We start from the raw sequence: 23,348 nt of genomic DNA, 5'->3' as shown, positions 1-23,348 counted from the left end.
GAACCACACCTGAGTTCAGTTCGACTGAGCCGAGACCGAGGTTTGTAGGAGGACAAGGTGTTGTTTTTGTTGGCATCAGAGCTCAATTGAGCATTCACAGCTCCAAAAGCAAACTGGACTTTCTAGGTAAATGAGCTGGAGTTGGATTAAAGCAGACTGACCTGGCTGGTGTGAACACACCTGCTGAAACGTCAACAGCAGGCTACAAGAGCTACTGTAGATGTCGAGTGGGTAGAAGGGTTGTTTTGTAATCAGAATGTTTCTTCTGGATGGAAGATGATTTAGTTCACCAATGTCAAAATCTTTTGCCCTGAGGGGCAAAATCCCCAAACACTCCAGCACCCAAATCTTCAAGCTCTAAACGTAAATGTCGCTTGATGTATGTGGTTTGTAGAAAATCGAAAGTCATAGATTGGTCACCACAAGATGATGAAACCATCAAAATCTTTACTTTAAAGGAAGTCACATATTCAAAGTAAAGGATCAGACTTTGTCTAACAGAAGGCAGAATGCTCGCCTACCATAGTAATGTGTGCAGCACAATTAAAGAGCCAGGACAAATAGACGCAGACAGACTGGAATCAGCAGTCAGCTAATAGTCGGAATGGGGCAGTCTGCTTCCTGAATTGTTAATAAACCCTCTCGGAGACAGATGGGTTTGATTGATTGGTGCAGACCTGTAACAATGTGAGCTTTATTTCTGCACTCAGACTCATTTACCTTTTCTGTCTCTGCTGTTCAGTTCCTCCTTCTGCAGCTTTATCAGCAGCGGCTCCCAATAAGCCCTGACAAATCTATGCTATGGAGTCCAAACACCACATCCATCACTGGTTCTCACCAGGAAGAGTCATTTTTACATGGGTGTTTGCACACTGTAGATTTTCATCAGCTTCTGTTTGAATGGCTGTTGTGGACGATAACCATCTGTGTGTGTATGCGGGCGTGTGTGTGTGTGTGCTGAGATGTTCTAAATGGGTATGCATGTCCACTATGCTTTCTTTATCACACCCGGCTGCAGGATAGCAATCGGTTTTTGCTTGCGCTCTTGCCTGGTAGATAATTATCACTTGACGTGTGTGTGTGTGTGTCTGCATGTTTTTTTCTATTTGTCTGTGAGTCACGTCTCAGACAGACAGGTAAACACACCACCTCTCATCTTGTTGACTTCACCTAAGCTTCCAGATTGTATTTCGACAGCGCCGATCGTCTTGTACCAAATCCTGGCATCCTGCGCCAGACACGACGCCTCCAGGATCTTATTCAGCAGAAAAGGGATACAGGAGCGAAGAAGTGGCGCAGAATAAAAAATGGACGTGCAGCATGGAGTAGAGTAGTCTTTATTAGAAATGACTGCCTGTTTTTGTGCAGGGAGGTCAGTGTGGATAAGGGGGAAGACAGAGATGTTTAGCAGCAAAGAGCTTTCTAATGTGTTGTCAAGGCCGAGACGAAGACGATAAGATAGCGATCCCTGGCAGCTGCGTGAGTCTGGTTGCCAGAGAGCTTCTCCGGCTAATCTATGCACACCGGAGACGGGGAGCCGAGCAGCCAGGAGATCGTTGAGATGAGCGTGAGGAAATGAAAACGGTCAAAAACAAAAGAAGAACAGTATCCCGGTGGAATATTCTCGGTTCACCCTGAGAACCGAGAATTGAGCGAGAAAGGCCCGTTTAGCAGCCCATCTATCTAAAGCGGCGTCTCTCTACTTTTGAGAAATGCATCTCCTCCTGCAGCCTGGCGTCTCCTTCCTCTCCTCCTTACCTGCTCACCAATACCTTCTCTCATTTCTTTTCTTCAAGCCTCCTGAGCTAAGGCCAATCTGTCTGCTCGCCATCCATCCACTTCATCCCCATCTTCTTCTTCTCTCCCATCACTCCTCTATCTCAGCCGCATTTTTCCCCTCTCACCTTGCCGTCTCGTTTCTCCCTCCCTCGCCCTCCTTCAAAAAGCCTGTTGCTGATCCATCAGGCTTGCTGCTGGAGTGCGCTCCCACTCCTTTCTCACGGCAAGTGAAGTCTCTCTCCGAGGAGGAAGGTAGCCTCTACTCTACTTCGATACCAGCCAGTTATTAATTACTCCCCAATTCCTCATCTGTCTGCAGAGGGAAGTAATTACGCCGCGGCCCGTTTCTCCCCCTTCGCCGGCATCAGAAATGACGCGATAACCAAGAAACCCAAATTACTCCCGCTGATGAGACAATCATTGAGCGAGAGAGAGCAGGCCGAAGATTTTTCAGCCCCACTGTGCTTCGCCCCGTCAGAGTAATGGCGCCTTGATTCAGTCTGGGATGTCTTCCCGACATATTCGCCGGGCGTTTCCAATTTCCTTCTCGCAAAACACTAGAAGATGGGTAGGGAGAGATAGGCAGAATGAATTAAACACGGATTTTCCCTCTGTCTTTCTGGGTGGTTTTTTTTTCCTTTTCCTTCTCTGCTTCTCTCTTCTTTTTTTTTTTGCTCCTTAGAAGAGAGAGCAATCATGAGTTGTTTCCAGCTCCAATCAGCGTTCTGCAGCTGGAGAGGAGTGATGATGGAAGAGGAACATTAGCACCGGATCCTCGTCTGCCTCTGAAGACAGAAGGAAGGAAGAAGTGAAAAAACAATTAAAGATTCGTTTCATTTTCAGGCTCCCTGCGTGTCTTTCTTCAGACACACAGGTGTACCTTGACATATTCGGACACTTCCTTCAATCAGTGCCTGGAATGTGCATCATTTTGCCAGAGCAATAAATAATTTCCCATGATTTCTCTTATGATTAAGAAATAGTAGATCCCTAAACGTGGAATTTAGCAACAATTAAGGATTTTTTTTTTGTTTTGTTCGTAGGTCAGTCCTGCTAAGCTACTTTGGTCCAAACAAATCCAAAGTCAATATGAAAACGCTGTACTTTTTACTTTTATTTGAGTCATTTTATCATGAAGAATTGCTACTCTTGTAGTTCCACTCTTGTGGATTCTATACCCATTGAAAAACAAACATGTTTTAACCCAACATTCACCAGACACAGTCACATACCTGCAGTTTTGGTTAGTTTCATAAGTTTTCTATAGGAAGAAACTGATTTGGAAGTAACTCAGCTCTACAGTAGACTTTTTAACCAAATACTTTTTTAGTCTTACTGGAGTAATTTCCTGGTTGGCTACTTTTTAGTTTTATTTGAGTGCAAAATATGTTGAAGTAGTGCTACTTTTACTTGAGTACAATTTTTGGGTTCTGTCTACCTACGTATCTCTGCTTACAAGTTTTTAATATCATGTAAGATCACATCAGGTCTGGCCTTTGGACTAAGCATTTCTGCTTCTACCCTTTCAAACTGCACCCACAGCACCGAACTCCAAAGTCAGGGACACTTTTATTAAAAACGCTAAAATATAACACAATTAAATTGAAAATTAGTTTTAAAGTTTTGCGGGTCATAAATTTTTTTTTTTTCATAAATTACAATGAAAAGAGAATATGTAAGCACATTACATAGTGCATCACAACGCCTTTCCAACAGTGCCAATTAGCATAATGTCTGACCCTCAAATAGCCGCAATCACACAGGTCACGGATGAAGACGGCCCGTGTGTGACCCGTGTGGTCCTGGCTATTTGAGGGTCAAATATTATTCTTAGTACATCCAGGTTGTATAAAATAGGTGGCAGAACTGGTAACAGCTATTCAGAGCATAGACAAAATATAAGTCCAATCTCATTTAGTGTTTATTTGTTGTCTGAGATGCAAATTTAGGCGAAGGGAAGTTCCAAATTGCTGTCGATTGCGAGCAAACAACGTCCAGTTAAGCATTTTGCTAACACCATGAACATGAAGGCCTTTGGTGATGCATAAAGATCTGCTTTTAGTCATGCTAGTGCCCAAACACACAAAGTTAAAGCCTGCCTTTTTTTGTGTGTGTGTGTTTGTCTGTTTTTGCCCTACAGTGAAACCAAAATTCTGCATCTGAACGGATCTAAAATGTAGCATAGTGTCTATGAAGTGTAGACTGCTCCCTAATCATGCATGAAGATCTTCAGATCTTTGTTAGTATACACTTTTAGAACTTTCCTTAATGAGGGTTTTGTAGACACACTTTCCGGACGAGACATTTCAGAATGCATCAACCTTATCTTTACCACAAAGCTGTCAAACTGCTGTTTAAATTAAGCAAGGGGGAAAAAAACCAACTAACTGGCAGGAGGAGCTTTCTATATTGTATTACAGTAGCTGTCAAGTGCTTATTGATTGGCTACAGTGGATAAGGGTGGCTCCGTTTCTGCCAGGCGTGTGTACATTTGACACATGCATGTATGCAAGAGGTGTAGTCAGAGCTGTGCATGAGATCTCACTTAATTTGTTCTACAACTTCCCCTGCTTGGCTTCTCAGAGACTCTTCAGTCCAGCGGGACCAGGATCCTTATAGTCGTCTTTCTTTTTTTTTTTTACAACCACTGGCTAATGTTGCCATGGGGGAACGTAACAGGGCCATAACGAGACGATCTCATTCCATATGCGGAGGATATGAAGGGGAATTTGTCTGCTTCAGCAGTGACAGGAGCGATCTGTGCTGTGGGTTAGCGCCAATGAAGAATCAGTAGGAGGGGAAAAAAACCTCTCAGTGTTATTCAGGATTATGGTGTAGGAGCCCATTGAAAATCTAATGGACTAGTCGCATCAAATAGACTTGGTGGGAGCTTGCATGTATGCCACCAAGCACACAAACTCGCACCCCGAAAGAGAAGCCATTACCAGCAGGAGTTGGGCCATTACTCTCTGTCCAGTATCCCAGTGTGTGAGCCCCGGCCCTAATGTCTCCAGTCCCAGAGGGGGTTTCACCGCAGTTTGCTCTTTCTGAATAATTATCAGTCAACCTTGTATTAAATGCAAAGGCCATAAAAAAAAAAAACCTATGATACTTCATTGTGCATATTAAGCACCTATGAAGAGTGGAAGGAAGGCCACCCAGAGACGATTTAACAGCTTTCCAGTGACAACATTTTTGCAAAGCTAAAATGCTGTAATTTGCTGAAGTAAGGGATTGGACTAAAGAGCCTGAACCAGAGTAGCTCCAGTTATCGGAACAAAAACCAGAAAAATAAAAATTTCACTGTTCATTTTGAAGCCTTAATTTTCTACAAACCCTTCAAACTACATTAAACCTGGACGTTAGCAACACCTAGCATCCGGTGTTTGGGATGGCCAGGACTCTTTGACGTTACTGTGGAAAAATCGTTTCTTTGCAGATTTGTTTCAATTTGGAGAGTTTTAGGAATGTTCTGTTTATGAGATTAAAGTGTGTACTTTGACTAGGCCAATTCAAAACCTTCCTATGGATTTCTAAGCCACTGGGGAGAAAATGGCTGGATAACAAAAGTAACTTTGAGCTTCAAGTCACAAACTGATGGCCGGACATCAGAATTTATGGTTTTGATAATTACAGTTTAGATTCTGAATCACCAAACTACCTCTGTGTTTTACTGCGATGATGTTACTTTTACACCAGATACAATTGTGACACCACCTTCTTGGGGTTCACCGTTTTGTTTTTTGTTGAATCATGCACTTTGACCTTAACCAAAGCGGGCGAGGCTTGGGAAAAGGGCTTGTGGTATATTGTTCTAGATTTGTTTGGACGGGTTGTTAACGAGATCCCGGATTAATTTAGATAGACTGCCAATTTCTGGAAATGTTCTCCACTGTTCCGTGTTTTCTCTGTTCGTAAATAATGGTTCTCCGAGTCCTGGATTTCAATCTGTTCTTGAATTAATTTGCATTTGGACCTGATGTGTTGCTTCTTGAGGTGTTCTGTACTACTTTGTGTTGTCCTGTTTAAGGTATTTATTGATTCTGCAGGCCTTTGCATAATCTGGCCAGTGAAAATGAACTGAATTTTTACACAAAAAAAAACATGAAGAGAAAAATACTTTGTGCAGGAAAATGGCTTTTGAATAGCTGCGAATTGAAGAGACCACGCATGAAACGGTCAAATTGGGTTTCTTAATAATGAAGCCCATAGGCAGCGTTTATGCACATAGCATTTTTAAATAATTAAAATGTTATCCCAGCAGGTGTCGGCTGAACATATTACTAATCCTTTTTCCTGATGTTCCTCGCTGTTTAGTTAGTAACGAAATCATTTACTTTCAACTCCTTTGCTGTCTGTGAAGCAGAGACACCATAAGATATAATTTTGACAGCAGAAATCCCTTTTAGGAATAATGTTCCTTTCAGCTTCAGTGGTGACTGGGCGTTTTTCAGAAGCACATATCTAAAAGTGCCATGTTGCAGCGCAGCTTTAAACACATATCAATGCCAAGCCCTCAGGCCGTGTTGGGTGGAGAGATGTGAGCCTGGCACACTAACATCTCCCCCCTCCCTCACCAGTCATAATCTGCGTAAGTCATCCTTGATTAACCCCTGCTGAATGACTCTAATTACAGCCAATTAGCCCGGGCAGAATGAGACGCTCTCCATGCAGATGAACACGATGGAGAGGTGGAAGGAGGGATGGAGGGACAGATCAGGGGGTGTGGGGGTCGAAAAGGAGATGTAGAGAGCTGGGGGGGGACGCGTGGGACAGCGGAGCGATGGAGGTGCTCAGGGCACAGGGAGAGTGCCGGGATGCGGCGCGAGGTTGCAGGAGGAATAATGAGGGGATGAAAGAAAGGAAAAAAAGCCACAACGGTGCAGTGACTATCCGGCTGTGCAGCACACCAGTCAGGCAGTCATGAGTAAACACTTGTAAGGGCAGATTAGAAGTGATGAAATGTGACTTTATGCCAGGATGGAAACACTGCCGGTGTCTGGTTCACTTGCTCAGGTCGCTGAAAATCAATGCAGTCCTTCTATCAAGGTATTGATCAAATTTGCGCCTTATGCAAGATGCGGTTTTGGAAGCAAAGGCAGCTTCGTTTTAAGTGTCAAAAGCTTCAGTAGCTGCCCGAGGTGGAACATGTTCGAAATATGCCTAAACCAGGAGAATCACTCAGAAAGTTCTAATAACATATCAATACCTGGCAGAATCAAGGAGGAGGATCTGAAAAGAGAATGTTCCCAGAGATACAGCGGGAGTCTTTTAGGATTAGCATTTGAGAGAGAAGAGCAATCAAGGAGATAGTTGATGTTTGAAGAGTACAGGGCTTCTGGTGTGGTGTAGCTCTGACAGCACAGCCATTGATTTATTTAAAGGTGAGGACGCAGACCTCGTATTCAGTCTGGAGAGTGAGGTTAATGTGGGCATCTCTTCAGGATCTGTTTTGGATTTCCTACACCGTTTAAATGTTTTTGAATCCTGATGGTAAGTGTTATGCAGGCTAGAGAAGACCAAAGTGTGGAAGAACTAATTGATTTCAGGAATACAGTCAGTTGCTACGGCAGCGGTTCTGGCAGAGACAGGACCAAATTTAAGCTTTTTGTCCTTTTTCTCTGAAAAACTGACTTTCTTTACTTGTTGTACCTCTGCAGAGTGTTGCTTTTCCATTTCACCGTGCGAAGACTTCTACCTTCTTGAAAGCATTGAATGTGACGCCCTTTATTTCCCAGCTGTGTTTCAAATCATTATGGCAGATTTGCATAAATTCATCCACACGTAAAAGTCGTCATCTGTATGGATGGCAGCATGCGCTCCAGATATTAGTGCCTGAAAGAAACGGCTCAAGGTTAAACGGTTGTCTTCTCTTCCATTCCATGCTGGGTTGAATGAGGCCTACAGCTGGACTCAGTGCTGCAACTGTATCTCTTGCTATCCTACAACTTACAAGTTGCCTTCTTGGAATATGAAGGCCAGTTTACTAGACCTTACAGGGTCCTTCAGTTGACAGAACTGTAATTCGTTTTAAGTCGTCTAGGTCGTAAATGTTGGGTAAGTTTGCAGATATTACAGGGTCCGTTTTGGACTGTCCAGATGACTTGTAACCTGTTAATTTTTTTTTTTTAACTGACATTTAACTTTTCAGAACAAACTGCACTTCAGACAACAGAGCTGTGTTAAAACCTGGCTGGATGTGATACTGCCAACACTTTCCCTGAATTCACAGGGAGCCTTTGCAGATCTTTGAAGCCTTATGGTGCGTTCACACCAAACACGTTTTGAGCGTCAGGCGTGTCGGGTTTACATGCAAGGTCTACGTGGAGGCAGGGTGAGGGCCGTTGCAGCGCGATTTGAACCGTTTGTAGGGCTGGATGCGTCAAGAGCATCTGACGCGTCTGACAAATAGGCCGGCAACAAAAAAACAATGGCTGGAGTGATTTTGACCCTCGACGCACCTCAACGCAGACTCTGAATGTAAACCAGACGTGTAAAATGCTAGATGTAGTGCAAAATGCCAAGCGTCTGGATTCAAAGTGCACACACATCGGACTTGAAGCGTCGGACGCAATTTCGACGCGCATAACGCATTGGTGTGAACGCAGCATTATGTGGCTGTACAGTGTGGTTGTTCTCTGGAATGTTCTGGAGCTTTCAGGTTTCTTCTTTTGGGATGTCTAGTTTACTTTAACTCGCTTTTTAGCTTAATTTGTGATCTAAAAGGCAAGTTTAGCTTGCTTTTTAGGAAAGGAAACAGCAATTTACAGGGAAGTAAATTTATTAAATAATTCTCTATTATTATTTTTTGCTTTTTATGCTACAGTTTGTATTTATCACTTGTGCAAAGTAAGTAGTAAATAGAAAACTGGGTAACTCAGCACAGAAAAGGTTCTAAGACCGTCTGAACCATAAAAATCCAGCACAATGTATGACTCCAATTTAAATGACAGAGACCCTCATTATTGGGTTTGTTGGTTAGATTTTCTATCCCCTCAATCTTTATCCACCCAAACAGCAAACATACCAACCAAACACCAATGCCAACATCCCTCTGGCCCTTTCTCCACTATCAACCAGCAGCAGGGTTGGAGAGGCCAGAGAGAAGAGCCCACTCAGACTGCCCAGTGATTGCCTGAGTCTATCATCAGCCAGAAGATTTCTATTATTGCAGATGGATGATTGGTCTGGCTAGCTGCCGGCCTGGCAAAGCAAGCTCATTTCAGAGCAGTTTGAAGTGCAAGCTCCGCTGCACAGAGGCGAGCAAGAGGGGCGCGAATTTGTAAAGGAGGGGGCGGGCGGATTTGGTGATTCGGTGTTGAAATAATGGAGCAGAAACGGCCGTAATGACAAGGCACGCTGGTGGCGGGAGCATTATGTGCAAAAGGACAGAGGCTGTTAATGCGGACGGCCTCTATTCCCAACAACAATTTAGACGCTAATGGGGAGCGCTTTCCTGCCAAACAAATAGACGCCCCACACGCAGAACAAGGAGCGTGTTCAGGGTTTTGCACCGCGTTGTTGGATCAGTCGACATCGTCTCCGCCTGCGTGTTTCATCAACCCGGATCCAGTTCCAAATAATAATGACGCAGTCTTTGTTTTTGAGAACGTTTTCCATCATTTTCTCTGTATCACACAAAAGACTGGCTGTATTCTGTGCAATTTTAAAAAAAATAATAAAATAAAACAAGCCCCTAAAGGGCATATGCTTGAGATCAACCTTAACGTCATATGACTATCACATGGCTGCACCCGCCTCTCCGTCCTTTGTGTTGTTGCTCTGCTGCAGATCGAATTACCACAACACATTTCAGCCATGAATGTGACTATTTAAAGCACTTCTTCACGGTCCGTCTCTGCAGCAGCAGCTCTGCTCCAGCGCCCCGCCCCGGGGTCAGCTGGCTCTGCTGTCGACGAGGCTCTCGATTCTGCAACCTGCAACCTAAATCGATAATCTTAAGGGAATTTACAGTATCTGACTACATGGCCTCTGCACTTGGGAGATTGGAGACGCACCAAGGAAATGCAAACCCTACATGTTTTGTTTTTTTTTATACACTATTGATCTCTGCGTTCAGAGCTTTAAAGCCACGTTTAGGGGAACAAGAACAAATGTAGAATGCTATTTGTGATGTGAAGTGCTTGACTTTTAGGATAAAAAGGTTTGATTATAAGGATAAAATTTAGTTCTTCATGCAAGTGAAAGGTAGAGATTATAAATTGATGACTTACTCAGCCAACTCTTCGCTTTCTTCTCTTGGTTTTGTCTGTCTGATTTTATTTTGTTTCATCTGTTTACGCTGCAGAGATGCTTTGAACCGGGAGGCGGCGGCTGCCGCTGTCACCTGCTAATGTCAGCGGTAATGATGTGAGGCGGCTTTACCTTGAAACACCGTCACAGAGCCAGGACTCAATCATTTCATTTAAGCAAAACAAAGTGCGACAGCAACAACTGTGAACCAGCCAACACACAGAGAGAGAGAGAGAGAGAGAGAGAGAGAGACCAGGAAGCGGTGATGCTTTCCTCTGAAACTTGTTCTGTGAAGAACTTTGAAGTTGTGACATACCTGTGGTGGAAAATAGAGCAAGACTCTACCGTTTTCGGATGGGAGATCAAAGAGCGACCGGGGTTCTCGTCAACTTTTGACCTCCATACCTGTGAGGGATCATCTGGGGTTTGGGGCCAGCTGTCGCTCCAAAGGCTGCCGTGTGTTCAGAGGAAGTGAAAAGGGAATGGAAAGTCAAATAAAGTGCATTCAAGTAAACAATTTCATGTGACGAAAAGTGCATTTAATGGGGATGACGCAAGTTTTCCCCAAGACTTGTTTTCCTTATTATATCCAAGCGGTTTCATGAAAAGTTGAAGAAATATATTTAAAAAAAGCAGCTGAACCGAAATGAATCCCCAGCTCATCCCCTCCGCTCATTGGAAGTGTGTTTTATTAGTGTGCAAGGAGTCCAAGAAGATAAAGGCCTCGAAGAAGATGAAGCAAAAGTTTGCTTTTTTGTAGAGAACCGATTGAAGAACGCATGAAGAACCTTAAAGATGAGCCAGTTTGAGTTTTCTGCCAGGTAAATCATAGTTTCACTTAAAATATTCTGGTATTCCAAAGATTTGATGATGCCACACACTCTAATAAGGTTTCCAGGAAATCTCACCGTCACACATCCTACTCCATACTTGGTAGTACATCAAGAGAGACATGAAGTAAAGGTGTGCTAATTGAAAGTACCTCAACAAAACTCAGATGGGCTACATAGAAACACATGACACCTTTTGTATTTTTACCTGTTTAATATTTTTTTTCAGGGAATACTTTGGCAAAGAACCAGCTGTTAAAACAGCAGATCAAAAACACATTTCTCTTTTCTGTTTTATTCTATCAGCCTGACGTTGTAAAATAATCCAGCATAATTCCAATTGTTTTTAACGTCGCCAAGCTAATTGGTTCTGGTGCGACCCGTTCCAGTCTCGTCAGCTGGAATTAGCCAAACTGGAACTCTGTGCGCTCCCACTTTAGCTTCCTCCTTTTCATGCATATCATAGATTAAAAAAAAGAAAATAAGTGCTCACCATTATCCCTGGGCACACAGCGTTATATTGTGGATGCTGACATTGCTCTTACCTGGCAGTTGGTGCTTTTACTATATTAATAATGGAGCAGGCGCCATCCATCATGGGGATATGAGGCTGCTAATCATGTCAGCTCCCTGCATATTCACTCCTTTCATCAGGAGGAGGAGAGGCGCTGCGAGCGAGGCGAAAGGCAGGAGGGACGGCGCTGGGATGAACAGAGTGGGGAAGTGGTGGCAGAAGAGCGGGGGGGAAGAGGAAGAAGGACGGGGTGCTGCACACATGACAGATGCCCTTGGCCTTTTGCTGAATGGCTTCCCTGTTGGCAGGAGTTAACCAGTGTATTTAAACAGGACAAGACGAATGGGACCTCTTCTCACTTCTGCTCACTGAACCGGCCCATTTCTATTCCAACTCGGCGTTCCCTCAAGTGGGATGCTAATATGGCTAGCTGACACCGCAAGGGTTCAAACTTCATAACGTCATTTTGTTGTAAAGTTCACTTTATGGGTGCCATTTCAAGTTGAGACCTTACAAATTAATTGCTTTGTTTTTAGTGTTATTGGTATTTTAAGGAAGTGAGCATATAGCATTACTTGTACTAGTTTCTCTCTGCTTGTTTCTTTTGGGGTTTTTTTTAAGAACAAGCTAATTTACATGGAAAACGTTGCCTGATGTTTGCAGAAACACACATGCCGCCTGGCCTCAGCTGCTTTCTGCCTCCTGCAACAGAGGAACCTTAATTGTCTGTGCTTTGCCTCATTTTCGCTCATTTGGTGTAATGCGACATCCGCATGCCCCGATGTGTTTGAACAGAACATTTACACAAATCCAGAGGCTAAAATTGCCTTCCGTATATCGTCGTCCTAACTTTTGTCCTGTGAGAATCTAAAAGCAACCTCTTTTTTTTTTTTGCCAAACGTCTGCTCTTTGCTCCACGAAAGAAAAATAAATTTGCTCTTGATTGATGGGCCTGATTAAAGGAAGATAAGATTTTGAAAATGTGGCCATATGCCTGGCATATGCGTTGCCTCTTTTGGCTCAAAGCTTAGTGGCAGAACATCTTCAATATCCTGACATCTTCCTCATGTTGCTCCTCCGTGGGGAAGAGGGGAGAACGTGGAGGTGGGTGATGAGTTGTTGGAGAGTGGAAGAGGGGTGGATTTCAGAGCGACAGGCCGACTTGGAACAGAGATAATGAGCGCTTGGGGGTGCCTGGGGTGCAAACTCCTTCCTTCCACCAGATAGCTGGAAGGGAAGGGAATGGAAGCGGGGCGGAGGTGGAGGGGGGTAGTTAAGGGAGCCGAGGGGCCAGGCAAAAGCTGCCCTCTGAGTGATGTTTGATGTGGCGCTGCTGTTGCTTCCCATGCCAAGTAAAAACGCAAGCCAGGAGGCCATGAGGGGCGGCTGTTAAGTGCCAATTAGGCAACGATGAGTGGGAGTCAGAGATAGCCAATTGCATTCACCACTCCTGCATTTTACCAGGGACGAGTAGTCAAACGCTAAAGCATCCGCGACATAATCCCCTTCAGTTTTCCTTAAGTCGCTTCCCCCCCTTTCACCCTCTGTCTCCCCTGGTGCCTGTTGGGTAACGTCGCATCAGAGTCAGTTAGAAGAAAAATAGGCTACAATTCGCAGCTCCATTTACTTTTGTCTCTGTATTGCCCTGACCTCAACTGAGGACCACTGAAAGGAATATTTTGCAGAAGCTTGTCACATTATGCAAAAGGAAAATGACTGTTGTCAGGCGTCCAATTAGTGAGGGGATTCACAGCCATTTCAGCCTGCAACGCAAAGAGACAGGATAAGGAAAATGGAGCTTACATCTCAATGTGTGCACATGCCTAACCTTATGTAACAATAAAGTCTAAGGAGTTTTTTCAGAATGGTGAATTTTTTCCTGACCACTATCTCACTGGAAACTCATTTTAGATTCAGCAGTGGCGCTGAACATTGGCATTTAAAAACCATGTTCCTTTTCAGCCAAGGACTGGAAGAGAGAAAGAAGTGGCAAGGTGCTGATAATCAAATGCAAATGCTTGATAAGTTGATTGCCATCAGGGTAACTACTGCATACAGGTGCGTAGCAGTTAGCTGCAAAGTTCAATACAGTACAGTCAGAAAAATACTGCAGATGAAAGTCTTGACATCCTCTTCTTTCTAAAAACAATATGGTAGGTTAATTTAAGAATGACCTTAAGTCAGAGGTGGACACACTTCAGATCATCTGCTAATGTGCTAATTCTTCATTTTGCTCTTTAGCAGTTTTGCTAGCTTTGAAAACATTTAGTAGATTTAGCTTCTCCTAAAATGTTTTTCTGGATAAATTGTAAAACACTAATGTATTTATTGCCTCGTTGACACATGGAGGGCATCAACATGGCTGAATTAGTGCTCTAGCATTAGCTTCTGCTAATTACTATGTTGGCATAGCACTTTAGTGTTAGCAGAACTAATGTTTAGGATTTAGGATTAGCACATTTAACTTCATCATTTGCATTGTCCATGGCCTTCGGTCAAGAGCAAGAACAAACAAGGACTTCTGGTCCAAAGTGTTTACATTTGTCTCACTGTGTCTTCAGCAGAACACTTATCCCAAACATCATGGAAAATCAACAGATTATCTGGAAGAGAAGAATAAGTGGAGGGCTTCATGAAATGTCGTGACAACACACTCACTGAAGTTATTATGGATAGTTTTCAAAAACGTTAAAACTTCCAACTAGAACAGGTTCAGAAAGTGTGTCGAAGAGATAACTGTATTGCCACCTGCATCACCCGTACATGTTGACCTTGTCGTTCTTGCAAGGTCAAGTCAAAGTCAAGACTCAACTTGATTGAAAAGCTGTGGCAGGACCTGAAGAGAAATGAATGTATCTGAACCTTGATGATGTGAAGGGAAGAGTTTCAGAGACTGAAAACCACCACTGAAAGCTATTTTTGCTAAACATGCTTCTACACGCAGGTCAGTCATCACTTGAAATGTCCCAACAGTGTCAAGTCAAATCAAAAAGTGCAACAATATCTTTTCAAATTTCTTCTAAGAAAGAGAGGAAATTATGTTAGAGAGTAGCAAACCGCTTCTAAGGCAGCAGCTATGGCAACTGTGGCTATCAGGAAGCAGCTGACCTTGTTTGCAGAGAAAGAAGTCGTGCATTTATCTGAATGCAGGTGCACACTCCTGTTACAGCACCTCATAATCAGGCTGCCTGATTTTTTACCCTCCTTTTGCATGAAACTGCACAATCGGATAAATTACTTTGATAGATTCACAATGGCTCCAAATGTGAAAGCGTCACTCGCCATCGCGGTCGCTGACAGTGAATGAGTCTCTTCGTGTCCGAGCTCCCAGTCAGTCAGTCAGTCAGTCAGTGAGTCTTGTTTCCGTGTGCGCCGCTCACATCCCGGGCCTATCAGTAATTTCCCCCAGCCGCCGCCTCAGATCCGCCCGTGCCCCCGCGCTGTGTTTTGTATATTCATGTGTGTACCTTCCTATCTTAATCCTAGCTATTACTCGCATGGCTGGCCGTGTCAAGGGGAGATTTGCTCACTCACAGTGAATGGGCCAATATTGACAGCACGCCCACCGCATCAGCGATCAGTGTTAGGGCTTAGCGAGCAGTAGATTCACCGGGTTGAGGCTGAATGCTAAAGGGAGGTTGGGGGCTGCGATCGGTGTGTTGGGAAACAATCCTCCCAGGGAATCTATGCAAATTGCTAAATGTTATTCGGAGACTGTCGGGTGCAATAATTTACCAGCGGGGGGGATGTTATGATGTCCATGTGCCAGTTCTTCTAATCTTAATACACTGGATTACACTTTCTAGTGGTTGTAGGCCAATTTTGTGTTTATTTAAAACTTTTTTTTTTTCTTTCTCAAACCAGATTTGAAATTTGATCTCTGTTTTGCTCATGGTGCTAAAGACACCAAAAGTACAACACGCAACATTTAGCTTAATTAGTCTTAAATTTATAGCCCTGTTAAGATAAGGACTGAAATATACAAAGTTGTGCATGTATCTTATTTTAATGCAAATATACTTTGATTGCAACATAACCCTGAAATTAGAGAAATGTTCCAAAGGCGAACCAAATTTCTATAAAAAAAGTTTTAAATTAAAAAGAAAAGAGAATAAATCAAATGTAAGCAAGTGCTTGCCTACATTTGATTGGACGCAAGCAAAGGTCCAGTGGTGTTCAGGGATCGAATTTAAAGTTTAATTGGATGATGGCACTTATCAAAATGTAATCTAAAAAAAACACTTTTAATTAATAGATCAAATAATCTAACTAAAAGTGCTGTTACAAGCTTTAAAAATAGATTCACACTCTTCACAAACACCAAGAAATTCTTCGAAAGGCCTAAAGTTGATGTCCGCAGAGTTTGCACAGAGAGATGTCAATGGCTAGAAAAATCCTCAGCCGACGAACTTGAAACAAATTGCCGCTGACATGACTTGGTGTCATTATTAGTGGTGGGTGGTGATTGAGAGACTCAGACTGACAGACTGTGGAGCCAGTAGTTGCTTATGTGTCTAAATGCAAACTGAACTGTTGTCGAGGCGACACAATGGCAGTTTACGCAACAAATTATTATCTGTGACGAAGCAACAGAAAACTAGGGAGCACTTTACTGAAAGAGGGAAATGACTTTTAGCTTCTCCTCGTCCATAACTGAACTGAAGATTCTCCTTCGCCCAAAAAAAAAAAATAATTTTGGAAAAATATTGGTTTATAAAATTCCAGGCGAATATTACATTTTTGGCATGATGTGTGCAATTACAGATTTCTCTCTTTTTTTATTTCTTTTCTTTTTTTTAATTATTCCTTCCCCCGACTTATATTTTGCTATAAATATTTATTACAATTAACAACAATGTTTGTTTTAAATAGTATAAGAGTGAAGTACTCTTAAGTACTCTTCTGTGTACTCTGGTCATAAAAGTATTCAGCACTGGAGTCAGAAAGCCTAACTCTGCAGGGCAGCTCATCTGGAGCCCATCGGTTGATTTGCACGATTGACACATCCGATAGCCAATAGAATCAGGAGTTTACAACACAATCCACCAATCACAACCAGGGAAAATGAGCGAGGGAAAGCCCCAGCTCTGTTAAAGTGAGGAAAGTTCGTTTGAGTTTTCTACTGGGTGTCCAAGGAGACAGAAAAGTTGAAAAAAAAAGTTGCCCTCCTATCACATCAGTGTAAAACAAGGACAATGGATTGCAGGACCTGAGTAGAAATATTTACTGTAACATGGATTATGGCCATAAAACACTAAAGGTATGACTGAATTTACATGTTTGAAATGAGCCTTGTTTCTTTGTCTTCTTTGGCTGCAGGTTCAGTGAGTTTTGCATGTAGCATGGTGATTCTGGTTTTGTCGGAAACAGCAAACTTGAGTTTGAATCCGATCGGTAGGTTTTGTGTTGCGTTGTCGTTGCTGTGTGTTTTTACCAGAGATGCCTCTTTAGTGTCTATTTACAGCTCGGGTTTTCAACTGAGCTACTGCTGCCATTAACTCCATGTTCTCCTTCTAGATAATACACTTGGCCATGTCGTTTAGCGGTTTTCTCCTAAACCAAGCCGTCGGTTGAGCATTCGCTGAGTCCAGTGTTGAGGAACAGCTAACTAAAAAGTTAGTGGTCCTAATCCTAAAGCACTAATCATAAATGCTAATTCAGCGAATGCTAAAGCATGGAAACAACACAGCATTTAGTGGAACGCTAAAGCGCTAAGCTCAGCCTTGTTGATGCCCTCCATTTGTGATGACAAGAACAAGTCTGAAAAATAATAAAATTTTGTTAATATTTGTATAATTAGCACCCTTGTTGTTCAGGTAAGTGTTATAATCTTTTGTATACATTACTCATTTCTTTGTTTCACTATCATTTGCTCAATAAAGTTTCTTGGGGGGGGGGGACAACATGGAACTGCTTAGTAAACAGTCTTCACTCCCTTCAAAATAAGAGCATAATTCCAAGTACCAATCATAACAGTCTGTAGCCAAATCTTTAACGCAGACGTAGAACTTTATTCGAATGAAAATGAGAAAACAGACAAGTAAATTTGTGCTCTGGAATTTTATCTGGTCAAATTTAAAGGCGCGCTAAACATTTTTCAAAGTTTACAAAAGCACTTGCATGAAAGATTAGCTCTGCTGTTAGCGGATCAGTGCAAGTGAACGCTCTTGTCTAACTGGTTTAGCTGAGGAAAAAAAAAAAGACACGTTCTGTCATCTTCTCCTGTCTCCTCAGTAATGTAAGGCAGCACATGAACAATGCATAAAAACAACTGAATTTATCTGTTAAATATTTTAGACTCCAGTCGACCGTGCAGCGGTCGTCTGTACGGGCTGTCGTCACACCTTTCGTACAGAGTTCCTGTAAGAAAAAACTAATCTTGGCAGCAAAATGTCGAGCAGGACTCCGGGAAGGGAAGATGGATGTGATCAGGCGGAGATGAATGCAGAACGAGATCGCAAATAAAAGCTGCATGTGTAAGGACGCGAAGAGCAGGAGGGAGGGAGAGAGAGAGAGACAGAGTGAGTTGTGTCAAACGGATAAATGTCAGAGAGAGCTTCATCGTCTGCCTGAGCTGGTGCAGCTCTCCCCTCCCCAAAATAGCCAGGCGTAAATCTGGTGCAGCCGGGGCCCTCAGTCAGTCGGCCTCGCCGGGCTGTAATGAGATCACAGTCTCCACCGATGCAGCCTTGCATGTGTAACACAGAATGGTGTGGAAGAGGGGGGCTGCGATCCTCCGTGGCTTACACGGCAGGAGAGAATCAGCAGCAAAACGCCGAGCATCGAGGAAGATTTGGCCACTTCAGTGTAATTCCTCTCAACCAGCGTATCATCTCTGGGAAAAGACTCGTCTTTACGGGCTGTGTCTGAAAAAAACGGGCTGTTGAAGGTCAGATATGAAGATAAAGAGAAAAGAAGCGCTCTGGCAATCCTTCATTCTTTGCCAGGATAACATGTGGAATGGGAAAAGGTTTTATAAGATGAGAAATGTGGCTCTACAGCTAGGGCGCCTTCTGTCAGGGGGCGACACAAGCATGAGAAAGAAAAAGGACAAAACAACAACTTTTTTTTCCCCGTGTCCTCGTGGCACTTTATGGCCAAACTCAAACAATATACTTGGGGAAATGACAGGTAAATTTCAAATCTTTTTTTAAAAATTAGCTGAAAAGTGTGGCGGGCATTTGCATTAAACCTTTTTATTCAACAGTTGACTGTATGTTTAAGGTTACTGTCCAGCTGGAATCTGGGTCTTTTCTAGCTCTTGTTACTTTAAAAAAAATAAATAAATAAAAAAAAAAATCTATTTAGTTATTTTCCTCTTGACTCTGTTCAGTTTGTCTAAAAGAACTCCCGCAGCATGACGCTGCCTCCACCGTGGCTCACGGTGGGGGCGGTGCGTTCTGACCTGCGATGTTTGTTTCACGTCTCATCTGACCAAAACACATTTTGACAAGTTTCCTGGTCAGCATGATGCTGTCTCTCAGCCCCAGTTCAGCCTTTATTCAATATTTGTTACACTCGTATGGATTCTTTTACCAACTAGGTAAGTGAGTTTTAGTTAGGCGTATCAACTTGAAGAAAAAAAATATATATATATTCACTTTCACTGTAAAAATAGATATGCTACTTTGAGTTGGTTTGTCTAATAAAATTGTCTATTATGAGATATAAAACTAAATTGTCACTGTCACTTTAACTCAGTGCCAAGTCAGAATCTACAAATCAAACACCAAAACTGTTCTGTTTTGACAGAGGGCTCCTTGCACGTGCCGTCCCTGATAGATGGCGCCCTGTGTGGTGAGCCGGATGCCCCACACAGAAAGCTGCCAGTGTTTGCATTAATGCTTTAAGTGAACCTCTGACTCCACCTTCCAAGTCTAAATACCCTCCACAAACAGCTCACCTATGGAGCCCATATGCAGCTGGTCGAGGTGCCTCCGCAGCCAATCACCTCCTGAGAATCCATCAACTCCCGCCTCTAATCACCACCAGCACCTCCCACTTAGCAAAAAGGCAAAGCAAGGGGAGTTTGATTGACAAACCTCCACCCCCCCGCCCACGCCCCTTCACTTAGCGGAGCCCCGCCCTCTCCGCTGGCTCCCTATCACAGGCTGTTTTGGCAACACACATACGCGTGGAGCGTCCGTCCACCTCCAGTCTCCTTTTACGCACCGATTATGCGCGCAGGTACAGGGACTCGAACTGCTCCGCGTCCGGCCGCTGCACTGCGCTTTTAACCCCGCAACACACGGACCAACATGACACAAGTGGATGTAGAAGTCTGACAGGCGCGTTTCTTTGTGGATCATTCTGCCGCTTCCTCCCCCGGTTGTTTTTTTTTTTTCCTTCTCTCCCTTCCTCCTCTCTCCTCTCCCTCCCTCCTTATCTCTCTCGCTCTCTGCCGGAGCGTCAGCATGGATGTCTTGGCGAACCACGGCATCTTTCAGGAACTTCAGCTCGTCCACGACACGGGCTACTTCTCGGCCATGCCGTCGCTGGAGGAGAACTGGCAGCAGGTACGTGGCCGAACCTCCGCGCATCCCTCAGAGCCATGCGCTCGGGATGCAGGCGATAACTTTCTTCCTCCTTTCTCTCCCCCCCTCCTCCTCCCTAAAATGCTTATTTATGCACTAATAAAGCTGTCACGCGCTTTACTGGAAGATGAAGATCCAGATCTCATAATCCAGACTGAATTGGTCGTGAATAATATATGCATCCTTTAGATTAGCCAGTTGTAACCCCCCTCCTCCTCTCATGGATAGAAGTCCCCTCTCTTATCCATAATAGATACCCTTACATGTCTGGCTTTTTTCCCCCTGCCATTTTTAATTGGAAGAGGAGTGGAGAAATCATCCGCTCTCTTATTCCCACCTTTATCCCTCTTGCTGCGCGGAAGTTCCGCTCGGAGACGTGGGAAGCACATGGAGCCGGCTGAGAAAACACAAAATCTGCAGTTTTTCCTTTTCATTTTTTTCAGCGCAGCGCAGACATTCTGCGCATGTTTTGCGAGTCTTTAGATGGGAAGAAGTTTAGATGAATTTTGGATAGATTACAGGAATAAATGAATGGATTTGTCATTCCACTTTCAGGTGTTTGTTTTTATTGCAATCTAGTATTGCATACAGGAGCCACCTGCATGCAGAGTCAGTCAGAGGAATAAGCAAATCTAGCCACTGCGTTGGTCCTCCCCACCTGCAGGGGGCGCACTGGCGTTTTTAGAAGTCAGGTTTATAAATGTGTATTTTGTAGCTTTGTTATAAGTATAACTGGAGCACCCAAGTGTAATGCTATGCTTAGCTAGGTCTTCCACACCAGCAGGGGGGGGGCAGAGCACAAAAAAGCCTCTCAATTCAATTCAGGTTTTGTTAAAGACACAGAACCCTGGTCCATAGCAGAGATCAATTTAGAAAGGGGAAATGAAAAATAATTATAAGTGACTACTAATAAGGAAAATGTTAGAAAATGTAACTTAACAACTGTATATGATACGTGTTTGTGCTACTAGCAAATTAGTTAGCTAGCACTAAACGCTACGCTCTAGAGGTTTAGAATTCATACCCGTCAATTTTTTTTTTAACATCTGAATGCAAAATATTAATCCATAACTCACATCCAGCCAGTTGATACAATCTTTTCAGACTTGTACCACTAAATGATGAGTGTGTTAAACGTACTTTTCCCCAAAATGTTAGAGGTTGTTAAAGAGATGTGAGAGTATTTGGAGACGAATTTAAGATTCATTTTGCATACATTTTTAGAAAACCAAGCAGCTAATCAAGTCCTCCTCACCAGCAGGGGGGTGAGGTGGGGGGGGACCAGAGCACTATAATTGTCAGAAAATGTTTTGTAACGCCAACACCAGTGAATAATTAACAATAAATAAATAAATAAAAAAACAAGAAGCATTCTTGATATAGAAATGACTTCAAGGCCAAATGCAATCCACTGATTTAAAAAAAAAATGTTGTAATTAATTTTGTTTTACTTGTAGCTATATTTGGCGTATATCGTAGAAAACGTGTGACTTCCCACTATTCAGCGATGGGGCGGCTCTGCCTGCTTTGCTGCTGCTCTCCACAGAGCACATGACTGACCGGGGAAAATAATGCAAAACAGAGAGAGAGAGAGAGAGAGAAGGAAGGAAGGAAAATCAATACATGGAAATATGATGCTGTTATTGTTCTTGTAATAGTAGCTTCAGGTTTTATTTTTTTTTATTTTTTTCCTCTCTGCTCCATGCTGGTGGAGGCAGGATGGAGGAGGGGAGAAACCGGTGCGTGACCGCAGATCTCCTCTCCGTGGCCGAGCAGTCTAATTGGCATCCTACTGTTCGCCACCGACGCATCTTTTCATAACGAGTCTCAAACTCCCTGCCTTCACTGTCAGTGTTGTTCTTAAAGAAAAAAAAAAAGAAAGGAAAAATCGCATGGTGTACCATATGCAGCACTGCTTCTCACACACACAGCCTGCGTCTCAAAATCAATACCTGATGCAAATGGAAGAGGGAGACAGCTGCGTGTGTAGGCTGGGAAAGCTCTTATCTGTGAGCAGCGAAAATGTCAGTTTTTGCTTTGACGGGAATTGTTTTTCAGCACACTCACTCCGATGTAATGCCTGTTTTGGAGGGGGGAAAAAAAAGGGAAGCACTTTCTGTTTAAAACAAAACAAAACACTTTGAGTTAAAGGTTTTGATTTGCTTCCATTCGGCAGCTGGCGTCTATCTCCTGCTCTCAGACACGAGACATCATCACAACAATGTGTAAGGAAAGCACCTGATTTAAAATTAAGAACATTTGGCTTTATTTTACATCTCCATCCCATTACATGGCCTTTGATAACATTAAACACATTCAATCTTTTTTCTTTTCTTTTTTTTTTTTACACCAATCTGCCCGAATGTGACGTTGGGCATGTATCGTGCAACAATGAGAAAATAATAACCAATACAGTAAATTGTTTTGTCATCATCATCATCATCATCATTTCAGGTGCTTAATGTTTTTCTTAACCAGTGTAATCAGGAAGCTTACTAGGCTAAGTTCACCAATCCACCCTACTCATCACAAAATAAACTAGTACCTTATAGCGGTGGAGTGGTTTGAGCTTCTCAATGATCCTACAATTCAAGTATTCTTGGCCAGATGGTAGATTAGTTCTGGGTGAGAGGCTGCCGATGAATTATTATTCAGTAGAAACACATGGGACAGGTAAGACTGTCCAAAAACATGCAAGTCAGATTCACTGACACTCAAAATTGGCTTAAGGTTGGTATGGTTTGTGTCTGGGTTGCCCTATGGAGCCTCTTGCTCAATGGCTGCTGGGCACTGGCTCCAGGTGACCGCCCAAGCTGAAACAGGTATGAGAAGTAGATGAGCGTACCGTCCTCCTGCAGATACTCTCTCACTAGCACCACAGTGGTGGCAAAAGACAGAATAAGTGGCCTTGGTAATCGTTGATTACTAAAACTATCTTTGGATACCTGGAGGCTAAAGCTAACCAACAGACAAGTCAGTAAGAGATTGTCAAGAAGTTGAGGCAAAGCTACAATCCTGTGTTATTCCAAAGTCTGCAATTTTGAAGTATTTAACAAGTGAGAAAACGTATGAGAAAGAAAATGGAGTAAAAGAAAAATATTTTTACTTCAAGATTGCAGTTTCTCCTTGCATCCACATATTCTGTAGTGATAGTCCAGCCTGTTTGCACAGCGCAGACATGCGTGTTGGGTTAGTTAACCGATTGCAATTAATCTGAAGTGTGTGTGCATGGTTGTCTTCCTGTGTCTAGGTTGCTCTGTGATGGACTGGTGACCTCTCCAGGATGTACCATGCCTCTCACCCAATTACTGCTGCCGCCACTCAATTTACCACACACCAATCCCCAACCCGACTCATGACCCTGCATGGTTGAAGTCGGTATCAGAATGAGAATAGGTCTGAGTTCACACGAAATCTGAAAGTTATGCAGTCTTACAT

At 43.2% G+C, this 23,348-nt stretch overlaps 1 protein-coding gene across 1 annotated transcript in view; it reads left to right on the top strand.

Moving 5' to 3' along the window:
- The first annotated feature begins 19,470 nt into the window (after positions 1-19,470).
- The window catches only part of LOC116716156 (Krueppel-like factor 7), a 45,618-nt gene continuing 41,740 nt past the window's right edge, over positions 19,471-23,348 (top strand). Inside the window, exon 1 of the mRNA XM_032557032.1 lies at positions 19,471-19,892. Within this exon, the coding sequence (XP_032412923.1) occupies positions 19,791-19,892 (102 nt within the window). The 5' untranslated portion in view covers positions 19,471-19,790. The remainder of the gene's footprint in view (positions 19,893-23,348) is intronic.

This window comes from Xiphophorus hellerii, chromosome 24 (assembly GCF_003331165.1).
Source record: "Xiphophorus hellerii strain 12219 chromosome 24, Xiphophorus_hellerii-4.1, whole genome shotgun sequence".
Lineage (NCBI taxonomy): Eukaryota > Metazoa > Chordata > Actinopteri > Cyprinodontiformes > Poeciliidae > Xiphophorus > Xiphophorus hellerii.
The sequence above is the reverse complement of the archived record's forward strand: the minus strand, read 5'-3'. Positions and strand labels throughout refer to the sequence as shown.